Genomic DNA, 23618 nt, shown 5'->3' on the forward strand with positions numbered 1-23618 from the left:
AAGGGAGAAGATGGGGTTGGCCACAAAAACTAATACGAACCTCCCTACCTGGCAAGATGGATGAAATAGTGAGACCAAATTGCACTACCTATGCATGTTATTCAATGGGGGTTACAGAATTGTATCCAGATTTAGCTTAACATCTATAGACGTCATGACCGGTTGGGGGGGGGTTAAAAATCTGGTACACATGAAAGAAGGTTGAGAAACACTGCCTTATACCATTTTCTCCAAACAATCTTTCCATAATCATTCTTTTTTTGCTGGCTACATAAGGAAAGAACTCCCTAGGATTCTTGGATTCTTTTTGGCTTCATTAGCTAACTGCTGCTCATACTTTACTTTTGCTACCCTTACCAACCAAGTCACCATTCTTGCCTGGTCTCTCTTATGATGCCTTCATAATGCCTTTTTTCTCTGTATCGCATGCTTAATCTCTTTATTCATCCATTTCAAACCCTCCTTATTTAACCTTCTGACCCTCGGAATACATTTAGACATTGCTTCTACTAGATAGTTCTTGAATATCCTCCAAGCTGCACTGATCACTTCTACACCTGCAAGCTGTCTCCTGAGCTCTTCATAATCACCAGCCTTGTAGCTCTACATATACCCTTTTCTCACAGACGTCCTCTCCACCACTTCCTCATCCCCAAGAAACCCAGGGAACCACACTTGAGTACAGTAATCCAGATGTGGGAATATCAAGGTCTTATGAAGAGGAATAACAACTTCCTTATCTCTTCTTGTTAATGTGTTTTTCAATAGCCAAGTAATCTTATGGACTACCTTAGCAATATGTCCTCTAAACTTTAACTCTCTGTCTGCCACCACCCTTAAATCTCTAGCATCATCATCTGTTTCCCAGAATACAGTGCCATCAATATGACATGTGGCTTGTAATCTATTTATCCCAAAATGCATAACTTTACATTTCACGAAATTAAACCGATACCCATTATCTTTTGTCCATACTGACAGCCTATTTAAATTGTCCTATAAGCTCTCCACATCGCCTTGATTAATATTACTCTACCTAATTTTGCATCATCAGCAAACAACCGAATATTTCCTATATCATTTATGTACAAATTAAACAGCAATGGTCCCAGCACTGAACATTGTGGCACACCACTAGTCACCTGTTTTCACTTTGATTCTTTCCCTCCATACACCATTTTTGATGCGTGTCCAGCAGCCACCCCTTTATCCACTTAACCAGTGTCATATTCATTCCCATTTGTTCTAATTTGCTTAACAGAGCTTCATGTGGTAATCTGTCAAATGCCTTTGTAAAATCCAGCAAATCATCATATTGCTATTTCCTTAATCCAACTTAGCTGTTACTCTATTATAAAAATTAAATAAATTACTAGGGCATGACTGACCCTTTATAAAGCCATGTTGATTCTCATATTTTGATCTACTCATTCTCTTAAATTCTCTTTTTTACCAATTTTTCTAGTACTTTTACCACCATGTCTGAGATGCTGATCGGTCTATAATTTGCTACTGCAGTCTTAGAACCTCCCTTATGCAAAGGAATTATTTTGTCCTTTTTCTACTCCCTTGGAACTTTACCAGAGCTGAGACTTAAATTAAACAGCTTAGTCAAAGGCATTGCCAGTTCTCTCACACATTCTCGCAAAACCCCAGCTGATATCCCATCTAATCCAACAGCTGTATTTACATTGAGATTTTGCAATATCGTAAGGACCTCCAATTCATTCACCTCTGTTCCCACATTAGTGTCTGTCTCACCAGGAAGATATATGCTTGAAAAGTGGTCATTCAATAGCTTAACTATTTTATTCGCTTTCGTCTCCTCATGACCATAATCACTCGTTAAGGTTAATCTTCCATAGTCATTCTTCCTCTTACTTGCCACATAATGAAAGAACTCTTTGGGATTTCCTTTGGCACGCTCAGCTAAATTCTTCTCATAATCTGATTTTGCCTCCTTTGCCATGCTGGTCACCATTCTTGCTTGAGCCTTTTACTGTTCATGAGTTTTTCTGGTCACGTTTCTCTTTTATACCCTCCACAGCATTTTCTTCTTCTGTAGCTCATGCTTAATGATATTACTCATCCATCTAACTCCTACCCAATTAACCCTCCATACCCTAGGTATACAGGATATGGAGGGTTAATTGGGTAGGAGTAACTCTGAATTGGGTCTGAATATGGAATTGGGTACCTCCATATTCAGGATTGGCTGTCTGAAAGGTATCAGAGAGTTGTGTATGGTGGAGCAGTTTCCAGGAGACAGAGGGTTACAAGTGGGGTCCCACGGGGCTCAGTAGTAGGACCTATATTGTTTAACCTTTATATCAATGACATAGCCAGTGGATTGCAGGGAAGATATTCAGTTGTTTGCGGATGATGCGAAGCTGGGAAGGATTATTAGTAATAGTGCAGATGTGGTAGCCCTGCAAGAGGATTTAAATAAGCTAGATAGATGGGCAAATGAATGGGGGTTTCAGTTTAATGCAGCAAAATGTAAGGTCTTGAGGTTTGGGAAACATCAATGGGATGCTGCATACTCTATGGGAGGAGTTATACTGGAGGAAATAGGGGAGACAAGAGATCTGGGGTTGATGATTGATAGAAACCTGAAGTTTAGGGGACATATTGCAAAGGTGGTGAAGGTAACACAGAGGATTGCTGCTATTATGAGGACACTGACCTGCAGAGATAAGAGGGTTATCATTCCGTTGTATAAGTCTCTGATCAGACCACACTTGGACTATTGTTCTCAGATTTGGTCCCCAGGATTTGAAGGGGATAAATTAACTGTGGAAAGGATACAAAGACAGATGAAAAAGATGGTTTCAGGACTGTACAAGGATAGTTATGAGGATCGGCTGAGAGAATGTGGACTGCAGAGTTTGGTGGATAGAAGAAGGAGAGGTGATATGATTGAGACTTTTAAACTGTTGAGAGGTGGTTACAGGGTTGACACTGGGGAGTTCTTTCGCTTGGTTTATCAGCGGGAAGGAGTGATGACAAGAGGCCATCCCTGGAAGTTATGAAAGGAAACTGTGAGCAAGAGGGTAGGGAGTGGTTTCTTTGTGTGGAGGGTGGTTGAGCCGTGGAATGCATTGCCTGATGGAGTGGTGGGAGCGAGAACGGTCAGTGAGTTTAAGGAGTGGTATGATAGACTTTGTGTTTCTCAGGGGGGGACCTCCCCTCGATGAGTCTTGACAGACTTTATGTCTTAGGAAGGACCTCCCTCGATGAGTCTGTTGACTCCTTGGAGGCCTGAATAATAATAATAATAATAATAATAATAATATACAATTTAATACTGCTTCCTCAAGATGACCCTTAACTATATTCCATGCACTACTGACATCTTTACCCTGCAGTGTTTTATGCCATGGTACAGATTTAAGCTCCTTCCTAAACATGTCATATACTCCTTGTTGATAGAATATTCCTCATGCTTTATAATCTCCCAAGTCAAGACTGCATGGTCACTTTCACCAATTGGAGGCAATATTGTCACCTTGGTTATGTATAGCTCTTCTGATCCTATGACCAGGTTCAATACTCTCCCACTCTTAGTATCCTCCATCACATGCTGCCTTAAGTAATTATCTCTCAGCAGGTGTATAAATTCTATTACCTTCCTGCCATGTAATCTTGGTTAACTCTTGCCACTTCTGCAATTTTTTAATTTCGTGCTTTGTCCTATGAAGGATAACATTTTAGTGCATTATTTCTTTATTAATGTCTATTTCATTCTCCTCTATTTCCACATCCTCACGTTCAACATTAATAATATCATTTTCCATCTTACCATCGGTAATTGTTGTGTTCTTGTCACCTAACAGAAACTCACTTTTGAGACACTTAATACATAGTCTCTCTCCAATTTAATTTTTTTTCCAGATATTCTTTAATTTTCTTGACGAATACATTTCACACACATTGCACTGAATAATATCCAGCTAATTCAAATCACCAGACAATGTGGTCTTTGCCAGCATTGTTTGTTGCATTGGTACTATGCCCACAATATCACAATAAATATGTTATAAGATATTAAATACTCTAAAAAAAAAAATCTACACTACACTACACAAATTTTCTGAGGAATAAACACAGTAAAAGAAATAAAAATCGTTAATTTTACACAAGTGATAATTTTACATGACCACTCACAATATAACATTGAATCAATCAATCAATAGTAATGAATCCAAAACTGACATAATGCTTACTACTAACTATACAGTGGAAGAAATAACATTACAAGAAATCCAACAAGCAATACAGCAAAGCATATCAGGAAAATCCCCTAAAGATGATGGAATAAATATAGAACTCATAAAACATGCAGGTGTTAAATTGTGAAATGAAGATATTTGAGAATTTTAATACTTCATTCACATTTAACATAATCTGCCATAACTTAAGCAATACTTGTAAATATTATTTGATGTTAATTTCTTGCTCGTAAATTATTATTCATATAATTACTTTGAGTTTGTTTATTATTGTTTAATTATTTAATCTAGAATATGTATTAGTGCTGAAAGGACTCTATATTATAATGTCACTGAATTTATTTTATTTATTCCTATGTTAATGTTGTAAGAAGCTGTGCATATATTATTATAAGAATTTGTATTTATCATATCTAAATGTATTTTATGTGAATTACGGATTATATCTTTTATTATTTCTAAAAAAAGAATGTAAATATGTGGAATTCTGCTGATATGATTCTTCTGATTGAATTTGATTGGCTAGTAAAGGAGAAATTGAGTTATTTTTAGTTAGCACGTGCTTAGAACGTGAACGGCTATGATATGGAGAGAAGTCTGTAGATGTAGGCTGAAGTGGCTAGAACTGGATTTTGGGTGGGAAGAATAAATGCAGTTAATTGGAAAACGAAAGTAAAGGGGGGGGGGGGGTAAGCTTAGGGACAGTGAAAAGACTGGTCGTGTGTAATGAAGGGCGAATTGAGATATGGGGAAAAATCGACCAGGAAAGGACCGGGAATAAATAGGCATTAAAAACTACCTCTGTGGAATTTTAATATTATGATAGATTCCTAATGATTAGAGGAAGAAAGTTGCAGAGCTGAAGTCAATACACAGTGGAAGATAATGAATTAGTACATGATATCTAATGTGTCAAGACTTATGTAGCTCAGTGTTTAATATTTCAGTTAACATAGTGAAGATTTCTTTGAATTGTGTTTCCTCACAATAATTAGTTAACAGGAGTTTTAAAATGTGCCTAAGCGAATTCAATGTGCTGAAGTTGTAACCCAGTAAGACTTATCCTTTTTACATCCAATGTCAAGCAAATGAAAATTAGTTCCGCCTAATATATCTCAACCCTAGCTATGGCCTTTAACTATAAATAGTCGAAAGAATGAAGAATAAAAGTGTTTCCCCCCTTGAATTGATAACTGCCTTGTAATACAATTAAGAGTCTATAGACTAGAAGTGAATTAGAGAAGCCAACTATAAAAATATTTATTGTGAATTCTGGAATTTTTGAACTGTGAGAACTATTTTCTATTAATCGGCAGAATATAGAGAACTGACAGTTGAATGTTTGATACCTAATGCATTGTATCTATTCTAAGCACTAGAACTAAATTGATGTGAAGATGATATGATTTGTCTCATAGAATAGAGACAAGTTGTAATATGCTTATGTCTTGAATAATAAGATCTAAGAATTTTGGCTTTAATCTTAAAAGCTAACTGAATAGCTACCTGTATCTCAGAGATATTTTGGATTTGTTCAATTCCATTATCTTGTTTAGAAAGTTATACTTAGATGTACATGTTATATAACCCTGCATCAAATGTTTTGTTTTATTGAATTCAATTTGATGTTTGCCTGATTTTCTTTCATCTCCACTGCTCATAAAAATTTATCGGACCTTGCAGAAGCCTTAAAAGTTAATATTAACCTCGGCCTGTAGAAAAGTGAGATTGCAAACGTTATTGATGATTGATTCCTCTATATTATATAGACTAATCTGAATATAAGGTGGCACAGGATAATATAAATTTCTTTATATTCGGATCAGTATCAATCAATGTCAGTATCGAACAAAAGGAAAATCACTAGTGGAGTGCCTCGGGGGTCTGTTTTAGGGCCATTACTATTTAACTTGTATATTAATGATATTGGTGAGGATTTAAATGGAGATATTCAGTTGTTTGCAGATGATGCAAAGTTGGGACGAACTATAAAGAGTAGTGAAGATGTTGTGGCCTTGCAAGAAGACTTGAATAAATTGATTGATTAGGCAAGCAAATGGGGATGTGAGTTCAATGTTGCAAAATGTAAGGTTTTAAAATTTGGAAAACAAAGATGGGATGTGGAATTTATGCTTGGTGAGAATATATTGTTGAAGGTAGAGGAAACTGGGGGTGATAGTGGATAAGGATCTAAAATTTAGGGGACACATAGCCAAAATTGTGAAGACAACGCAAAGGCTTCTGGAAATGAGTCAGTGTCCTCTGCATCATGTAAAAGTAGGGAGGTTCTTGTTCGATTGCATAAGGCTTTGATTAGGCCACACATGGACTATTGTGCCCAGATTTGGTCACTGGGTTTTCAGAAGGACGAAGAGATGTTGGAAAGGGTCCAAAGGCAACTGACTAAGGTAGTTTCTGACCTCTGGAATGCTGAGTATGAGGAAAGATTGGGAAGATGTAATTTGCAGAGTCTGGTGGAGAGAAGGAAGAGGGGAGATATGATAGAGACCTACAGGTTGGTAAGGGGTTGTTATAAGATCAATAGTGGAGAAGTTCTACAGAGAATAGTGGGAGATCAGGGGAGAACCAGAGGTCATCCCTGGAAACTGTATAAAGAGGGTGTGAGTAGGGGAGTGAGAGGCAGATTTTTTTTGTGCAGAGTTGTGAATGATTGGAATGCCTTGCCTGAGAGTGTGGTGTCTGCATGGAGTTTGAGTGTGTTTAAGACACGGTATGATGAGATGTGTGTGTGTGATAAAAGGACCTCCCAGATGAGTCTTTGACTCCATGAGGTCTTGGGAAATAATAATAATAATAATAATAATAATAATAACATCTGACAAATAAAAAATGGAATTTAAATAAGTAAGGGTAAGTTCAACTAACCATCATAATTAGATCAGTAAGCAAGATAGGACGACACAACACAGGTATCCAATTCATCAATGACTTTTAAAATTATTTTAAAATATCTGGCAGCAAGGAAAAATCCCAGAAAGTTAGAATAAAGCAATTATCATTCCAATATATAAAAAAGGTGATAAGTGCAGTTGTGAAAACTACAGAGGAATTAGTCTTCTGAATACTGGTTATAAGTGATATGCATGAATATTAACGTCACTTAAATCATATGTATAAGAGAAACTTTGTGAAGAACAAAATGGCATTCAAAAAGGATGATCGTAAATCAACCAAACTTTTACATTACAAATTTTAATGGAAAAACATTATGAATACAACATAGAAATGCACAGAACATTTGTAGATTACCAGAATGCCTTTGACAGAGTCTTAAGGAACAAACTGTGGACCACACTCATGAATCTAAATATTCCAAATCAGTTACTTGCTGCAATAACTAACATGTATCAGAACAACCAAATAGCTATAAGAATTAATGAAAAAGTCACAGAATAGAAATCAATAAACAGAGGGGATCCGTCGAGGATAGCCAATGTCATCATTGTTATTTAATATCTATATAGATGAACAAGTTCCCTTCCGTGGCGTGAGGAACCTTTATCTGGTCTCATTCGACAAAAAGGGGGCCAGCCAGTCTCATATGAAAGTAAGAGATTTTTTCACCTGGAAACTTTGGTTTTTCATCCCCCAGAATAGGCAAACTGCCCCTGTGAATATATGCATCTACAGAAATAGGACACTCCAGGAATGATGATTCACCGACCTATTCCATGGGATTTCCGGTTTCTAATCGTAACAGGCCACTAGCTCTAATACGTAAAAGAAGAAGAGAAGAAGAAGATAGATAAATTAGTAAAGAAAGGGAAGGAAAATATAAAACAAGCATTGAAACTAGATTGTTGGACTATACTTACTAACCTTTTGTTCGCAGATGACCAAATAATCATAGCAAGATGATCCATGGTGTTCAAGATAGGATGCGTGAGGAGCCAGGAGGAATTATAGAAAGAGTGGCTATGGCAATTAAGAGAGGAAAGGGTGGATGACATGATTGTGATGGTAGAAACAAATGACTTGAGTGGTAATGTAAGTCGGGCAGCAAGAGGTATGAGATTTTTGCTTGAGGCTGTATGGAAAATGACAGAGAGAGGAAAGATAGTGTGCATGTTGCCTAGGTATGATAATGACAAGCTGAGCAGAAGAGCGGTAATATTGAATGACATAATAGCTAGAATGCTTGGAGTGCATTTGAGGACAGAGAATAATTGTATGTGAGAGAGAGTACATTTGAATGAGGAAGGGCGTAGGCATCTGGAGAGATTGCTGTTCTCAAAAAGTCAGTGTGTCTCAGGGAGGATGGTAGCAGGGGTGGCCTCTTGTGGGAATGGGTACTTGGGAGAAGGGGGACAACATCACTTATGCTGAGCCAAGTAAAGTCTAGAGGGGATAATGCTGGGTATAGAAACAATGGTATGCTTTATACCAATACCAGGAGTATTCGGAATAAGGTGGCACTAATAGCATCAGCCTGGCCAAAGATTATTGGGATCACAGAGACGTGGTTGACAGAAGACGATATAATAACAGGAATAGAAGTTGCTGGGTATACAGCATTTTTCGGCAGGATAGGAAGGGAAAGCAGGATGGTGGAGTACTGCTTATGATAAGTAACAACCTATGTCCTCTAAGAGTGGAGGCTTTGAAAGGCTGTGACACTAATAATTTTGAAAGCATATGGTGTGAGGTGGAGGTGGGTAAGACAGAATATTTAGTGGGGGTGTTGTTACAGACCAAGGAGTACAGAGGGTGAGGACCAGGAGATGTTGACAGTTGAGCATGGCAAATGCAAGAAGAACGATTGTTATGGGAGATTTTAACTACAGCAGTATAGATTGGGGAAAGGAAGATGCATGTAGCAATAAGGGAATTGAATCTCTAGAATTCTTGAGGGACAAATGTTTTAGCCAACATGTAACAGAGGGAACAAGAGGTTCAAGAGTTTTGCATTTGGTTATAGCATCTGAAGAGATGATAATAACTGAGATGACATCTCACCCATCAGTTGGAGAGAGTGACCATATGGTTTTGATGTGGAAAATGAATAGACATGCAGGAGTATCAAAGAGAAGGGAACGTATGTGGAATTATAATGCAAGTGATTATAATAGTCTTAGACGTCAACTTGGGGAAGTTTCATGCAGGGAGAAATTGGAAGGCCGTGATATCATTGAAGCTTGGGAAATTGTGAAGGAATTTTTATTAGCAGCAATAGTAAACTGTATTCCACGAGTGAAGAAAAGGGCACAATTTGGAGTAAAGTGGATGACACACAATATTAAACAGGAACTGCATGTGAAGAAGAAGCTATGGAAGAGATATGATGAGACAGGTGAAGAGCAGATGCATGAAGAATATAAGACACAGGGCAGGCCAGGAGAGTGACTAGTATGATAAGGAAGGCGAAAATGAAATATGAGAAGAGATTGGCCTTAAGATCCAAAGAAAATAATACAGAATTTTTTTGTTATGTGGCCAGTAGGAGGAGAAATGATTGTGGAAGAATGACATTGTGGAATAAAAATGGGAATAGAATGACTAATCCAGAGGACATAGTGAAATTGTTCAATGAACACTTTATTGGAGTATTTCCTGGAGAGTAAATTTTAATTTTAAAGCAATAGGGCAGGTTTAGAGGTGCTGAAGGAGAGTGTGTTCCAAATACTGAGTAATCTGGATGTCGGTAAAGCTGTGGGACTGGATGGTATTTCACAACGAGTTTTGAGAGAATGTGCTAAAGAATTGACAGCCTCCTTTGTCCTGGCTTTTCAATGAAAGTCTGGCTACAGGAAAGATGCCCAGGGAATGGAAGGAAGGTAAGATAGTGCCATTGCATGAGTGCTAGCAGACTGGAAGTGTCTAATTATAGAGTAGTTGTTAAGACCTTGGAGAAATTAGTGAGGGACCGTATATAGCATTGGGCAGATGAGGGTAATGTTATCTGTGATAGTCAATATGGATTTTTGAAGGGGCGCTCTTGTTTTAGCAATATGCTAGTCTTTTATGATAAAGTTACAAGAGCAGTAGATGAGGGAAAAGCATATACTGCCATTTTCTTGGACTCAGCGAAGGCATTTGAGGGTGCCACATGATAAACTGATATTTAAGTTGCAGCACATGGGTTTGGATGTTAGGTTGGTCGACTGGATTCAGGATTGGCTGTTCGATAGGTATCAGAGAGTTGTGTATGGTGGGACAGTTTCAAGGAGGCAGAGGGTTACAAGTGGGGTCCCAAAGGGCTCAGTACTAAGACCTATATTATTTAACCTTTATATCAATGACATTGTCAGTGGATTGCAGGAGGATATTCAGTTGTTTGCATATTATGTGAAGCTGGGAAGGGTTTAATAATAGTGCAGATGTAGTAGCCCTGAAAGAGGATTTGAATGGGCAAATGATTGGGGGGAGGTATCGGTTTAATGCAGCAAAATGTAAGATCTTGAGGTTTGGGACACATCGATGGGATGCTGCATACTCTATGGGAGGAACTATACTGGAGGAAGGAGGGGGGGGAGATAAGAGATCTGCGGTTGACGATTAATAGAAACCTGAAATTCAGGACACATATTGTAAAGGGGATGAAGGTAACACAGAGGATTGCTGTAATAATGAGAAGGATGCTGTCCGGCAGAGATAAAAGAGTTATCATTTCGTTGTATAAGACTCTGATCAGCCTGCACTTAGACTATCATTCTCAGATCTGGTCCCCAGGATTTGAACTGGATAAATTAACTGTGGAAAGGGTACAAAGGCGGATAACAAAGATGGTTTCAGAACTGTACCATGTTAGCTATGAGGATCGGCAGAGGGAATGTGGACTGCAGAGTTTGGTGGATAGAAGAAGGAGGGATCATACGATTGAGTCTTTTAAACTGTTGAGAGGTGGTTACAGGGTTGACACTGGGGAGTTCTTTCACTTGGTTGAACAGCAGGAAGGACTCATGACAAGGGGCCATCCCTGGAAGTTACGAAAGGAAACTGTGTGAAAGAGGGTGAGGAGTGGGTTCTTTGCATGGAGGGTGGTTGAACCATGGAATGCATTGCCTGATGGATTGGTGAGAGAGCGAGAACGCGAATGCATTTAAGGAGTGGTATGATAGACTTTGTATTTCCTAGGAGGGAACTCCCTCGATGAGTCTTCATAGACTTGTGTTTCTTAGAAAGGACCTCCCACGATGAGCTTTTGACTCCATGGGAGACACTCCTGAACGATGCCTAAGATCCAAGATGAAAGAAAGGCCATAGAGACTTTAGTGCAAGACTTTTGATTGAATGTGCAATACAGAGTCTTTGTAAGTTTGTTCTATTTTTTTTTTTTTTTTGTACATTTCCTTTTATAATCTAGGAGATATGTTATAGATGCACTGAGAAGAATTAGCTTAATAGTAATAAGAAGTGTCCATAAGAGAGTCATTTGGAATGGTAATGATTGGCATAAGATTTGTGAAATAACTTGGCATAGTTAGCTAACAACTTAATGAGTAAATCAGAGTTTTCAATAATTTGATTTAATAAGCAGCGAAGTAATTCAGTAATTGTATTGTATAGTTAATTAGTGTTGAAAAGGGAAAATTTGTTTCTTTATGCTGAAAGTCTAACGCAGGGGTTCCCAACCTTTTTGTTTCTTAGAGCACATTCTAAAATATCGATAGAGCGAGTGACGGGCACCATCTATTTTTTCAAGCATATTTTTTTAATTTGTTTGTTAAATTAATCATACAAAGTTTACATTACAATCAAATGTTTTATTACTTAAAAGTTTACATTATATAAAAATTTAAATATATATGTAAGTTAGTGTGATCTTTGGCATTGCATTTCATTGGCCAGTGCTTCATAATTAGGAGAATATGATGATATTTCAGTTCTTAAACTGGAATGAACAACTTCGAATGCACGTCTACTTGACATTGTATGCGTTTAATACTCATCATGTGTCATTAACGCATGAGATATATAGAATACCATGAATTGTTGCATGATTATTTCAAACTATACGGCACACGGTTGAACAGCGGCGAACACACACAAATTGTTCGACGGGTGCCATGGTGCTTGTGGGCATAGGGTTGGGAATCCCTCGTCTAATGGATAGGTAGAGAGAGAGTGAGAGTAACCTCCCTATCGTTTAATTAATGTACTTTGATATTAATGCAAATAAATGTGTTTTATTTATGTGTCAATAGAGTTCCACCTGATTCTTTAAATTACAATGCACTGTTCCTAAATAAAACAACTTGTGAGTGGGAAACAACTGAGGCATATCAAGCGTAATTTAAGTACTTGAGAAGCTGCGACTGTTTACGTAAACTTTATTGAAGGAATTTATGCTACTGAGAGAGAGATCTATCGGACGCATTACTGAGTCTTATGCCAATATAGAATTACTGGTGGTGCAGTCTTAACAAATAAATTTTCCAATGTTCATAGGCATACGATTAGTAATTGTGAAAGGTGGATAAACATAGTACGTAATGGAATAAGTAAGAAAGGTTATGAAAGCAAAAGCGCACTACCATTTAATCCTGTGTGAAGGAACTTGTATGTGCTATAGAAAAGTCACTATAGGTCTGAGAAACTATTTTTATAATCAGCATCAAGGCTATGAAGCACTCCCCCAACCTCAACAAGTATGGCTACATTAATTCATCAAAGATCTGGGAAAGAGTCAGGTTATATTTGATTTTGAGATCAAATATAACCTGACTTCTCCAGATTAACTTTATGATTACCTTATTAGACATTAGTTCTTTTTCAGCTCCAATTTGAATTGTTTCTACAGCTATCTTGGGTGCTGTGTGCTTGCCACAATTGTAATTTGTGTCCTTTACTTTAAAACCAGAAAAATATTAATCAAGTTTAATAAATTAGTTATATTTTTTCTCAAGTCATTGTTCACAGTATGAAGCACTGTTATGTATATTATGGTCAGTATTTGTAATGTATTTTATGTTCAGACCTCATTTCCTTATAAGGAAGGAAGGAAAAATTCAAAAGGAAGATAGAGAGAGAGAGAGAGAAGAAGAAGAAATGAATAACATGAAACTGAGATTAACAACAGGCTGAATTCTGTTACATTTCTCTATATATGTGACTTTAAGGAAATAATTAATAACCCAAAATTTAAAGAACAGCATTTTGAAGCCAATATACTAACTTGTTGGAAAATCTTTTGGATGTGTGTGCCTAGACCACAGTCCTTCAAAAGTTAATTCATATTTAGCTTCATCACAAGCACAACATTCTTGAATTATTTCTGGCTGTTCATCCTTATTTTCTTGTTCTGTAAAGTAAAACAAACAGTTATATAAATTTCTTTGCAGTGGCACACCCAGGGAGGGGGCCAAGGGGCCCTGCCCCCCCCCCCCCCAAAGAAAAAGAAAAAGGAAAGAAAACATTAGAAATTTTAAAAAAAAATCTTTTCCTAACAAAAATTAATTTTTTTATTTATGTTGTGTCGTGTCTTCTATTTCTACTTAGAATTAGCAGTCACATAAGGTGGGAATACCCTATAGCACTTGGGAATCACTGCCGATGTGAACGCAAAGTGAACGAAGCAGTGCTCGGGCAGACCAAGCACTACTTCATTGGTCTGAGCTGGGCCAGAGGAAATCATGGGTATCATGTATTGGCGATCACTGCAGATGCTCAGTCATAGGTCGTATGCAATGCGTAGTGTGTATTCTCAAATCGACTACTCAACTCGGCCACTCCCAAGATTAAATCATGAGTGCTCAGCCCCCTCCAAGATTAAATCATGAGTACTCAGCCCCCTCCAAGATTAAATCCTGAGTGCGCCACTGTTTCTTTGTACAGCATACATGCAAAAATACAAAATACAATCAAGAGAAAAAAATCATATTTATCAGACTGTTATACTATCTATAATTAGATAATAAATAATTAATTATCATCTATATATTAATCATACTATTATAATATTATTATTTTGGTATGTTTTTACTGAAATTTGGAGAATCACTCAGATTTTCCAAAATTTAAAAATATTTTTTAAATAATCCAGAAACCATGCTCTAGAGCAGTGTTTCTCAAAGTGTGGTACGCGTACCCCCGGGGGTATGCGAAAGGTCGTCAGGGGTAGGTGGCAATTTTCGGCTAAGAATAATTAAAGGAGTCATTATATTTTTCAACAAACAGTGCAATTAAAGACAACCGGGATAAAACGGCATTAATTAATGAATCACATCCCCTCTCCAACAGAAACTGCTCTATAGACCAAGCAAAACCATATGTTGACGGTGGAACATATGGTTTTGCTTGACACCACCCTCGTCGTTAATGTGTTAAAACTAAGAAATATATAGCGAATGTGTTTCAGATATTATGGGATTCGGTTGAAGGGAATTAGCGAAGAACCACAACAATCATATGCAGTTCTTCACTGCTCTACGTATCTCAAGTCTTGTAAATTACTGGTAATTTTTGCTTGAAATAATGGGAAAGAAGATGACGCTATTTGGGTAGATGATTTTTACGATGCACAAAAAGAAACTGTTCTCGATGCCAAAAGTAGTGATAGTGAGTAGGAGCTTCTTGGTGAGTCGCGCCATTTTTAGACTTTTTTTCTGAAAACTTTAGTTTCCGAAAATTATTGCACATATCTCGCAACACGACTTTTTAGCTTTAATTTTGGGAAAAAAGTTAGAGTTATATTCAAGTTAATACAGTATTTTTTTTAGCTTTCAAATTATTACGTATGGATCATTGGTTAAAGATTGGATTTATAAAACCCCCAAAAGAGAGCAACATAGCAAATACAAGTAGCTGTAAGCAACAAAAAAATGTTGATATTGCATCTGGATCAAATGAAATTGATAAGAGTGTGTCGTCTGACATCTCTAGAGAAATAAATTTAAAAATAAATCATATTTTTTGTTTACATGAACATATAAATTCAAATAAAATAGATATTTAATTTTAATTAATTTATTATTTAATTTTAATTAATTTATTATTTAATTTTAATTAATTTATTATTTTTAATTCATTAATTAATTTTTAATAAATGAATGGATTTATTTTTTAATTAATTCATTAGGGAGTACTTGGTAATAATGAAAATTTAAGAAGGGGTATGCAGATATCTGAAGTTTGAGAAACACTGCTCTAGAGACCAAACAAAGAACTTTTCGAGAAAATGTAGGCCAATAGGCAGAAGATAGTCTCACACCAGGTGATGAAACAATCTCCTACCTAAAGATATCCATAAACATGGAATTGTTTGTTGCTTGGAGAGGGAGTGCAAATTGCTGAGCCAACTAGTTCAGTAAATATGCACAAAAATACAACAGCAATGAAGCACTTTGTTCTATATGGAAAGTTGTAGAAACCTTCTTTCATGTGTGCCACATTTTTAAATATTAGTTTTTGTGGTGCCATCCCCACCTTTCCCCCTTGCAATTCTTGTGTTAAGACACTGACAAAACCTATAAAAGTTAGCAAAACAACCAAAAAACAAGGAATTAAATTTTTTAAATATTCATACAAATTTAAATACGTCATCAAATCTTTCGAAAATTGTATAGATCTAGCATCACTGCACAAACTGTTGATTCATATCTACCTTTCAGAAACATTCACAGTTTCATCACAGGAAGTCTCAAATGTTCTGGAAATTTTTCTGTGAGTATAAATAAGGCTTGAAATGACAAGGCAGCAGCAACATTGACCAACAGTGAGAAGTCGATGGTCGGCGTGTATTGTTTTTATATCGTGTATCACAATCATTGTGACTGTGATACATGTTATAACCAGCCGGCCTAGTTGGCCAAGTGGTTAGCATATCCGCTCTCCAGCCAAAAGGCTGTGGGTTCGAATCCAGCCATGGCATGGATGCAAAAATAATGGTGGTAGTCAGCAGTAGATGGCATTGGTGTAGGTGATGAAGGTAGTTGCGGTTGGTGGAGATAGAGAGTTGTGGAGTAGGTACCCACCCTCGATGAGTCTTTGGACTCCCCGGAGGTGTTATGTAATAATAATAATAATAATAAAAGCAATCTTTTCTAGCGTAGAAAAATGGATACATTTTCAATTGGATGTAAACAGGCATTTGATGACTGTAGAACTTTGACGTTAAGAAAATCACGTTCACAGAATATAACTCCGAAAGTAAAATTAAGAAAGTACGCAGCAGAATATTTAGATTTTGGTTTTAAAAAGGCTTAAGTAAATTATGAAGAAAGACTACTGTGTGCTATTTGTTTGAAAATTTTGACGGCTGATAGCATGAAACCAAATAAACCTAAAAGACATTTCGAAACACTTCATAAGGAGTATATAAACAAAACTCGAGAGGTCTTTGCTGCCAAAATGAAATGATTTGAAAAGCAAAAATCTAGGATTCTAAAAGCTTCATAAAAGTAAAGGAAAAAGCTTTACTAGCTTCTTATCAAGTTGCATATATAATAGCTAAGTGCAAAAAGTCCCACACCATCGGAGAAGACCCAATTCTGCCAGCTGCAAATGATATTGTGGAAGCTATGCTTAGAGAAAGTTTTACTAAACAACTACAGTGCAGACCGCTATCAAATAATGCTGTTGTTCGGCAGATTGGAGATATGTGAAGATATATAGCAACAACTTTTGTCAAGCTTTGTGACCAGCTATTCTCAATTTTGCTTGATTAGGCAACAGAGAGCAACAAGGATTATCATTTAATTGCTTATGTTCGATTTTGTGATGGATTATCAACAGTTGAAGAGTAATTGTTTTGCAAACCAATAGAAAGAAGAGCCACAGCACCTTAATTGTTAAAAGTATTGGACAATTTTATATGCAAGGCAAACATACAGTGGAAAAATTATGTTGGAATTTGCACTGATCGTGCTCAAGTTATTCCACTAGAGATTAGGATGAGGAAGTGGTGGAGAGGATCTAGAAGCATGTGACCAAGATTGTAGTAGGTCTATTGAATGCAACCCATGAGAATAGAGAAAACTAGCTGATTTTCGAACAGGCTTCAAAAACCAGCTGATTAGGGAATAAGAGGAGGACATGATAAAAGCATGTACATCATTAATTTTACAGGATTGACCTGAAAGACTATTTCTTCAGTACATGGTAGGAAGGGAGGGTAGTGGTACCTATGGAAATTGTGTAAGAGTGTGGGATAGAAAGAGTGTTAGGACTAGATTTCTTGCTTTTAGGATGGAGTAGATAGAGTAGGTAGCTGGAAGTGGTTTTTTGCACTTTGTTGGTAAATGAATTCAAGTAAAGTATGATAAGTATTGTGTGAATAATGGTTAGTGTGGGTCTCCTGCAATAAGTATTTGATTTAATGGATTTGCCCAAGAAAATAATAATAGTAAAGCATTTCTCTAACCTCGGTAAGTATGGCTGCATTAATTCCCAAGGTTTGGGATAAGACAGTCATTTTAACACTGCATCCAAAATACTTTCTCTTTCTTTTATGTGCCTTAGAGGGTACAATGTTTTTTGGTTTCAACTTCATTTGTTTCCACCACTTGTTGTTAAGTGTCCAAGTTGAGAGCTGTCTATTCAATAACAAATGTTTGTTATTTGAAAATGATTGATTGTAATCCAGTGAATAATAATAAAAATAATACATTCATTTTGTTTCTCTGGTGTTTTTACCATAGAGCATTACTAAGAATCATTACTAGAGATTTTAGACCCCTTTGGGGAGCCTGAAACCCATAGAGGGATGTTTTGGGTGGCTGATAGGGGAATGCTTCTCAGATATGAGCAGTAGGAGGGAAATGAAATACATGGACCAATGGGCAACAGATGTATTTGATCCATATTGGGTGGTTGAAAGGACTATTAAGGTTGGGATGAGTGTTGATACAATGTGCTAACTGTAAAAGCAAAACACAGTTGAAATCTGGTGCGGTATGAAAGTGCAAAGGAAAAGTACAACGTGCTGGCTCAGGCACTGATTAAAAAAACAAGGCCCATATACCTAACTGAGTGATCAAGGTCGGATTGACAAATTAGCTACCAAAACTGGCCTGGTTGGCTGAGTCTGAGTAGTTAGCGAATCTGCTCTCCAGCCAAAAGGCTGCAAGTTCCAATCCTACCGTGGGCATGGATGTTTGTCATCCATGTGATGGTCTCTGAAAATACTAGTGGTAGTGGTGGGTGGTAGATGGCATTAGTGTGGATGCAGTTCATTGTAGTTGGTGGATTGAGTGATGAGACAGAGAGTTGTAGAGTAGGTGCCCTCCCTCGATGAGTCTTTGAACTCCCTGGAGGTATCATGTAATAATAATAATAATAATAATAAAGAAGTGCAATAAAATTAAAACCAGCAAGGAAGGTTAGACTTGCTTTGCAAGAAGATGGAGCAATATAAATGCAACATCCTTGGATTAGCAGAGATGTGCTGGACAGAGTCAGGGAAATGAGAGGTGTAAGAGGTTTTATACAATTGTCAGACCAGATGATTCATCTGATCTGGCAACAGTATAAAACATGAGCCAGCAGTTGGATTTCTTCTCAGTAAAAGAGGAAGAGAAGCATTATTAGGATATAAACCAGTAAATGAATGAATAATAATAGCAAGATTTGCAGCAAGACCATTTATCATCACAGCAGTTCGGGAATTTTGATTCACCCACTTCAGAAAGTATTGAAGAAGAAATAGAGTTACTCTATAGACTTGGAAATAACTTTGAAATCAGTATCAAAGAGAGATATACTAATTACTGGAGGAGATTGGAAAGGATATGTAAGATGGAAAAGAGTAATGGGGGCAAATATGGATATATAGAAAGCAATGAAAGAGGAGAAATGATTTGCAACACACAATTCCACAAAAAGACTACAGGAAGTGGATAAAATAGTCATCTGATAAACGAACTAAGAACATGTTAGCATGATACTGTTGTGTCGTACTTTCTACTCATATATCTATCCTTTAGTCTTTGGGTCAAATCCCCGTTAAACTCTCATTCGGGTATCACGTGGTACATCTGGGGCACAAAGGAACTGCCTCGAGATCGAGCCAATACCAGAGTAACAGATTGTCTGAGATCAACCCCTCATAAAACACTAAGAAATTTATATTTCGCTGTACCACTTAGCGCTTTTAGATTAAACAATATTGTTAATCAAGAGGTGATCTCAAGACAGTACTTAAGTGATACCATGTAATTATGTAGACGTGGCCAAAATCAGTTCTTATTCTAGTCTCCCACCTAGGTTCATAAGACTTTTTTATAAGCGGTAGGCATCGGATTCCAGAAATCACAGATAGTCTTAGTTGGGTACAAAAGCAAGGTTTATTAGATATCATAAATGTGTACATACAATACAATAAGCTTAATTCCCACCTTAAGGGAGTTCCTGACAGTCAGGATAGAATTAGAACAATACAATAATATAAGTATACTCAAACAGATTAAACTGTAAATCTCTGAAATAAGATTTCTTATATTTTCCCTTTTATACCTTAATCATGCATGATTATCATCATAACTCCCTTTTTTTTTTGTAGTTCAATGAAACCACACAAGATAGCATTTATATCTTTTACAATCCCTGCATTTATAGCAATTCCTTACTTTAAACATATTCTTAACCTCCTAGAACATATTATGTAACTCTATCACAATAGGAGACAGTAAGATTTTAAGGTAACCCTCTCTAGATCACTGCAGTTCAGTCCTAATTAATATCATTAATGTTCCTTCCTCTGTTTTTACAATGTGGCACCAATCTTTCATTCACAATCAGCAAATTACAAATAAAGTCTACTTATCTGTCCTTGGTTCTGCATCGCTTCAAAGGTCTACCAGAATCTGCCTCTCCCTAGATGAAATGTCCATGTGCTCCAATCTGGTTTTCTACGGATGGCAGGGGTTATTCCTTCCGCGGAGATACTACGTCTCGTTCCACCGCTGCCTCTATCAAAACCCTCCAGAATGGAGGCACTGCCACCCTTCACCTACTCACGACACTGCAAGACGATCACCAGGAGATCCAGGAACAAAATATCTCCTTTCAGGGGTGCTAGACCCTTATATTTTCACCTTTCTTTCTCGGCGATTCTCGCATTCCGAGATGTCCACCCAATGCACTCACGTGGGCTCACGTCACGGCGTCCAGCTTTCTCCGCTATATCCCATGTGCGCTGATGGCACGCGATTGCTTGGGGCAAACAGCTCCTTTGCATTGCTGCTCCATGACCTTTAGACTTCATCTCCCCCCATCTTGAACTTGTGCTAACATTCTATATCTCTTGGTGCACAATGCTCTATTAAACTTTGCTACAGGTCTACTCTTCCATTATTATTTAACTAATTTGTGAGTTGTACAAAATGCATACTTATTTGTTTTCTCGTAGTATGAAATATTTGATATATTTACAATGCATTATTTTTATACTCAGAGGCAAGCATGGCATAGTGTTTCTTATTATGTGTTCGCTCTGTTATACAATGATAAGATGAAATATTTTATGTTCCAACTTATCAGGGTATAACAATACTCTTAAGCAAGAGATGAGCTATATCAGTTCAGCAGTGTTTAATTTAACACTACAAGGTGCAGACACGATATCTGAGCATAGGTTAGTGATTGCCAATATCAAGTTGAAAATCAAGAAGCAAAATGAATGCAAAGTTTCAGAGCCGAAGACAAGAGGACATTTTGAGATATGAAGAATTTTGATTTTCCTGGTCTATGACTCTTGCTTTTGGTATGGAGGAGGAGTCCCAGATTCAAATCCTGAATGAACCCGTGGAATGACCAAGACACAGTACTGTTGTGTTACAGAATTTGTAACTTCCTGTGCTTGGTGATAATACATATATACATTTGATACTGTTTGTTTATGAGATATTCACAGAGGAAGGGATATTAAACTTACTAGCATTCGAAAGTGAAAAATGAAGTTTGATCTTGATGTAAAGTGGTAGTTACCACTCTTTTATCTGAACAAAAATTAAAATTCTTGCCAATATGTTCTGACAGTCTTAAATATGTAGTTCCATCACAATCAGTTCATCTGTTCTAGAGTAGTTTCATGTGAAGCGAAAAAACTTTTGATGCTGTTTGCTTATGACCATACCTAATTTCTTCACCAAAGTTCACTCGTTTTCTCGAGTTTCTTGCCCTTATTCATCTTTCACAATTATTAACAAGAAAATCCCAAGATTGAGAGTTACTACTCGACCCAGCAAACATATCCAACTCCATCACAAAAGGAAAAATTTCTCATCACTCCTCTGTTGGCCACATTCTTATTCAATTTCCAGGAATGATCCCTTGTTCTCTCCCCTCCTTCCAGCAGAATTCTTAATTCTTTCCAAAACATAATGCCTGGATCATATCTTTAGGATCAAAACCTCATAAGCAATAACTTCCTTATAACTGCTTCTCATTGTCCTTCAGTACATTATCCTCTGCTTTGACTTTACCAATTTGCGATATGTACTGTGAATACTAACTCTGTTTCACCATCACACATTCATTTAGACTTCCCCCAATATCCCTAATATATAAATGAGGGAGAGGAATTGGTGGCACAGATAGCATCACCTTGGTCAAAAATTATTGGGATCACTGAAACGTGGTTGACAGAAGAGGATATAATAACAGGACTAGAAGTCGCTGGTTACAGCATTTTTCGGCAGGATAGGAAGGGAAAGCATGGTAGTGGAGTACTGCTTATGATAAGCGACGACCTATATCCTATGAGAGCGAAGACTTTGGAAGGCAGTGGCACTAATGATTTCTAAAGCATATGGTGTGAGGTAGAGGTGGGCAAGACAGGATATTTAGTGGGGTGTTGCTACAGGCCCAGGAGCACAGAGGGGTGGGGACCAGGAAATGTTTAGACACTTGAGTTTGGCAAGTGCAAGAAGAATGATTGTCATGGGAGATTTTAACTACAGTAGCATAAACTGGGAAGAGGAAGATGCATGTAGCAATTAGGGAATGGAATTTCTAGAATTCTTGAGGGAAAAATGTCTTAGGCAACATGTAACAGAGGGAACAAGAGGTTCAAGAGTTTTGAATTGGGTTATAGCATCAGAAGAGTTGATAATAACTGAGATGACATCTCTCCCACCAGTTAGAGAGAGATGGTTTTGACTTGGAAAATGAATAGATATGTAGGAGTATCAAAGAGATGGAAACGTATGTGGAATTATAAGGCAGGTGGATGTTACTCTGGATGTTAGTAAAGCTGTGGGACTGGGTGGTATTTCACCACAAGCTTTGAGAGAATATGCTAGGGAACTGACAGTGCCTTTGACCTGGCTTTTCAATAAAAGTCTGGCTGTGGGAAAAGTGCCCATGGAATGGAAGGAAGGTAAGATAGCGCCATTGCATAATATTCTAAGATGTCAACTTGGGGAAGGAATTGGAAGGCTGGGATATCATTAGTGCGTGAGAAATTATGAAAGAATATTTGTTAGCAGCAATGGTAAGTTGTATACCACAAGTGAACAAGAGGACACAATTTGGAGTTAAGTGGATGACAAACAATATTAAACAGAAATTGCATGCAAAAAAGAGGATATGGAAGAGATATAAGAGATACAAGACAGGTGAAGAGAAGATGCATGAAGAGTATAAGACACAGGCCAGGAGAGTGACTAGTATGGTAAGGAAGGCGAAACTGGAATATGAGAGGAGATTGGCTCTAAGATCCAAAGTATATCCTAGGGAATTTTTTTGGATATGTGGCCAGTAGGTGGAGAAATGACTGTGGAAGAATGATATTGTGGGATAAAAATGGGAATAGAGTGACTGATGTAGAGAACATAGTGGAACTGTTCAATGAACACTTTATTGGAGTATTTGATCCTGGAGGAGTCAGTTTTAATACTAGAGGGATTGGGCAGGTTTGAGGTTTAGAGGTACAGGAGGAGAGTGTGTTTCAAATACTGAGTACTCTGGATGTTAGTAAAGCTGTGGGACTGGGTGGTATTTCACCACAAGCTTTGAGAGAATATGCTAGGGAACTGACAGTGCCTTTGACCTGGCTTTTCAATAAAAGTCTGGCTGTGGGAAAAGTGCCCATGGAATGGAAGGAAGGTAAGATAGCGCCATTGCATAAGGGCAGTAGCAGACTGAAAGTGTCTAATTATAGGCCAGTTTGTGTGTCATTAGTAGTTAGTAAGATCTTGGAGAAAGTAGTGAAAGACCGTATACAGCATTGGGCAGATGAGGGTAATGTTATCTGTGAGAGTGAATATGGATTTGTGAAGGGGCACTCTTGTTTTAGCAATATGCTAGTCTTTTATGATAAAGTTACAAGAACATTAGATGAGGGAAAGGCATATACTGCCATTTTCTTAGACTTAGTGAAGGCATTTGACAGGGTGCCACATGATGAGCTGATATTTAAGTTGCAGCACATGGGTCTGGATGTCAGATTGTTCAACTGGATTCAGGATTGGCTGTCCGATAGGTATG

The 23618-nt window shown here is 37.4% G+C and overlaps 1 protein-coding gene across 2 annotated transcripts in view; it reads right to left on the reverse strand.

Moving 5' to 3' along the window:
• LOC150105231 (spondin-1-like) overlaps positions 1 to 23618 on the reverse strand; it is a 716059-nt gene that overhangs the window by 464139 nt on the left and 228302 nt on the right. For both annotated transcript variants that reach the window (XM_090395547.1, XM_090395546.1), the window contains exon 5: positions 13369 to 13494. In XM_090395547.1, the coding sequence (XP_090251673.1) occupies positions 13369 to 13494 (126 nt within the window). The remainder of the gene's footprint in view (positions 1 to 13368; positions 13495 to 23618) is intronic.

Source organism: Typopeltis vanoorti, chromosome 7 (genome assembly GCF_054136105.1).
Source record: "Typopeltis vanoorti isolate ZY-2024b chromosome 7, IOZ_Tvanoo_1.0, whole genome shotgun sequence".
NCBI classification, from domain to species: domain Eukaryota; kingdom Metazoa; phylum Arthropoda; class Arachnida; order Uropygi; family Thelyphonidae; genus Typopeltis; species Typopeltis vanoorti.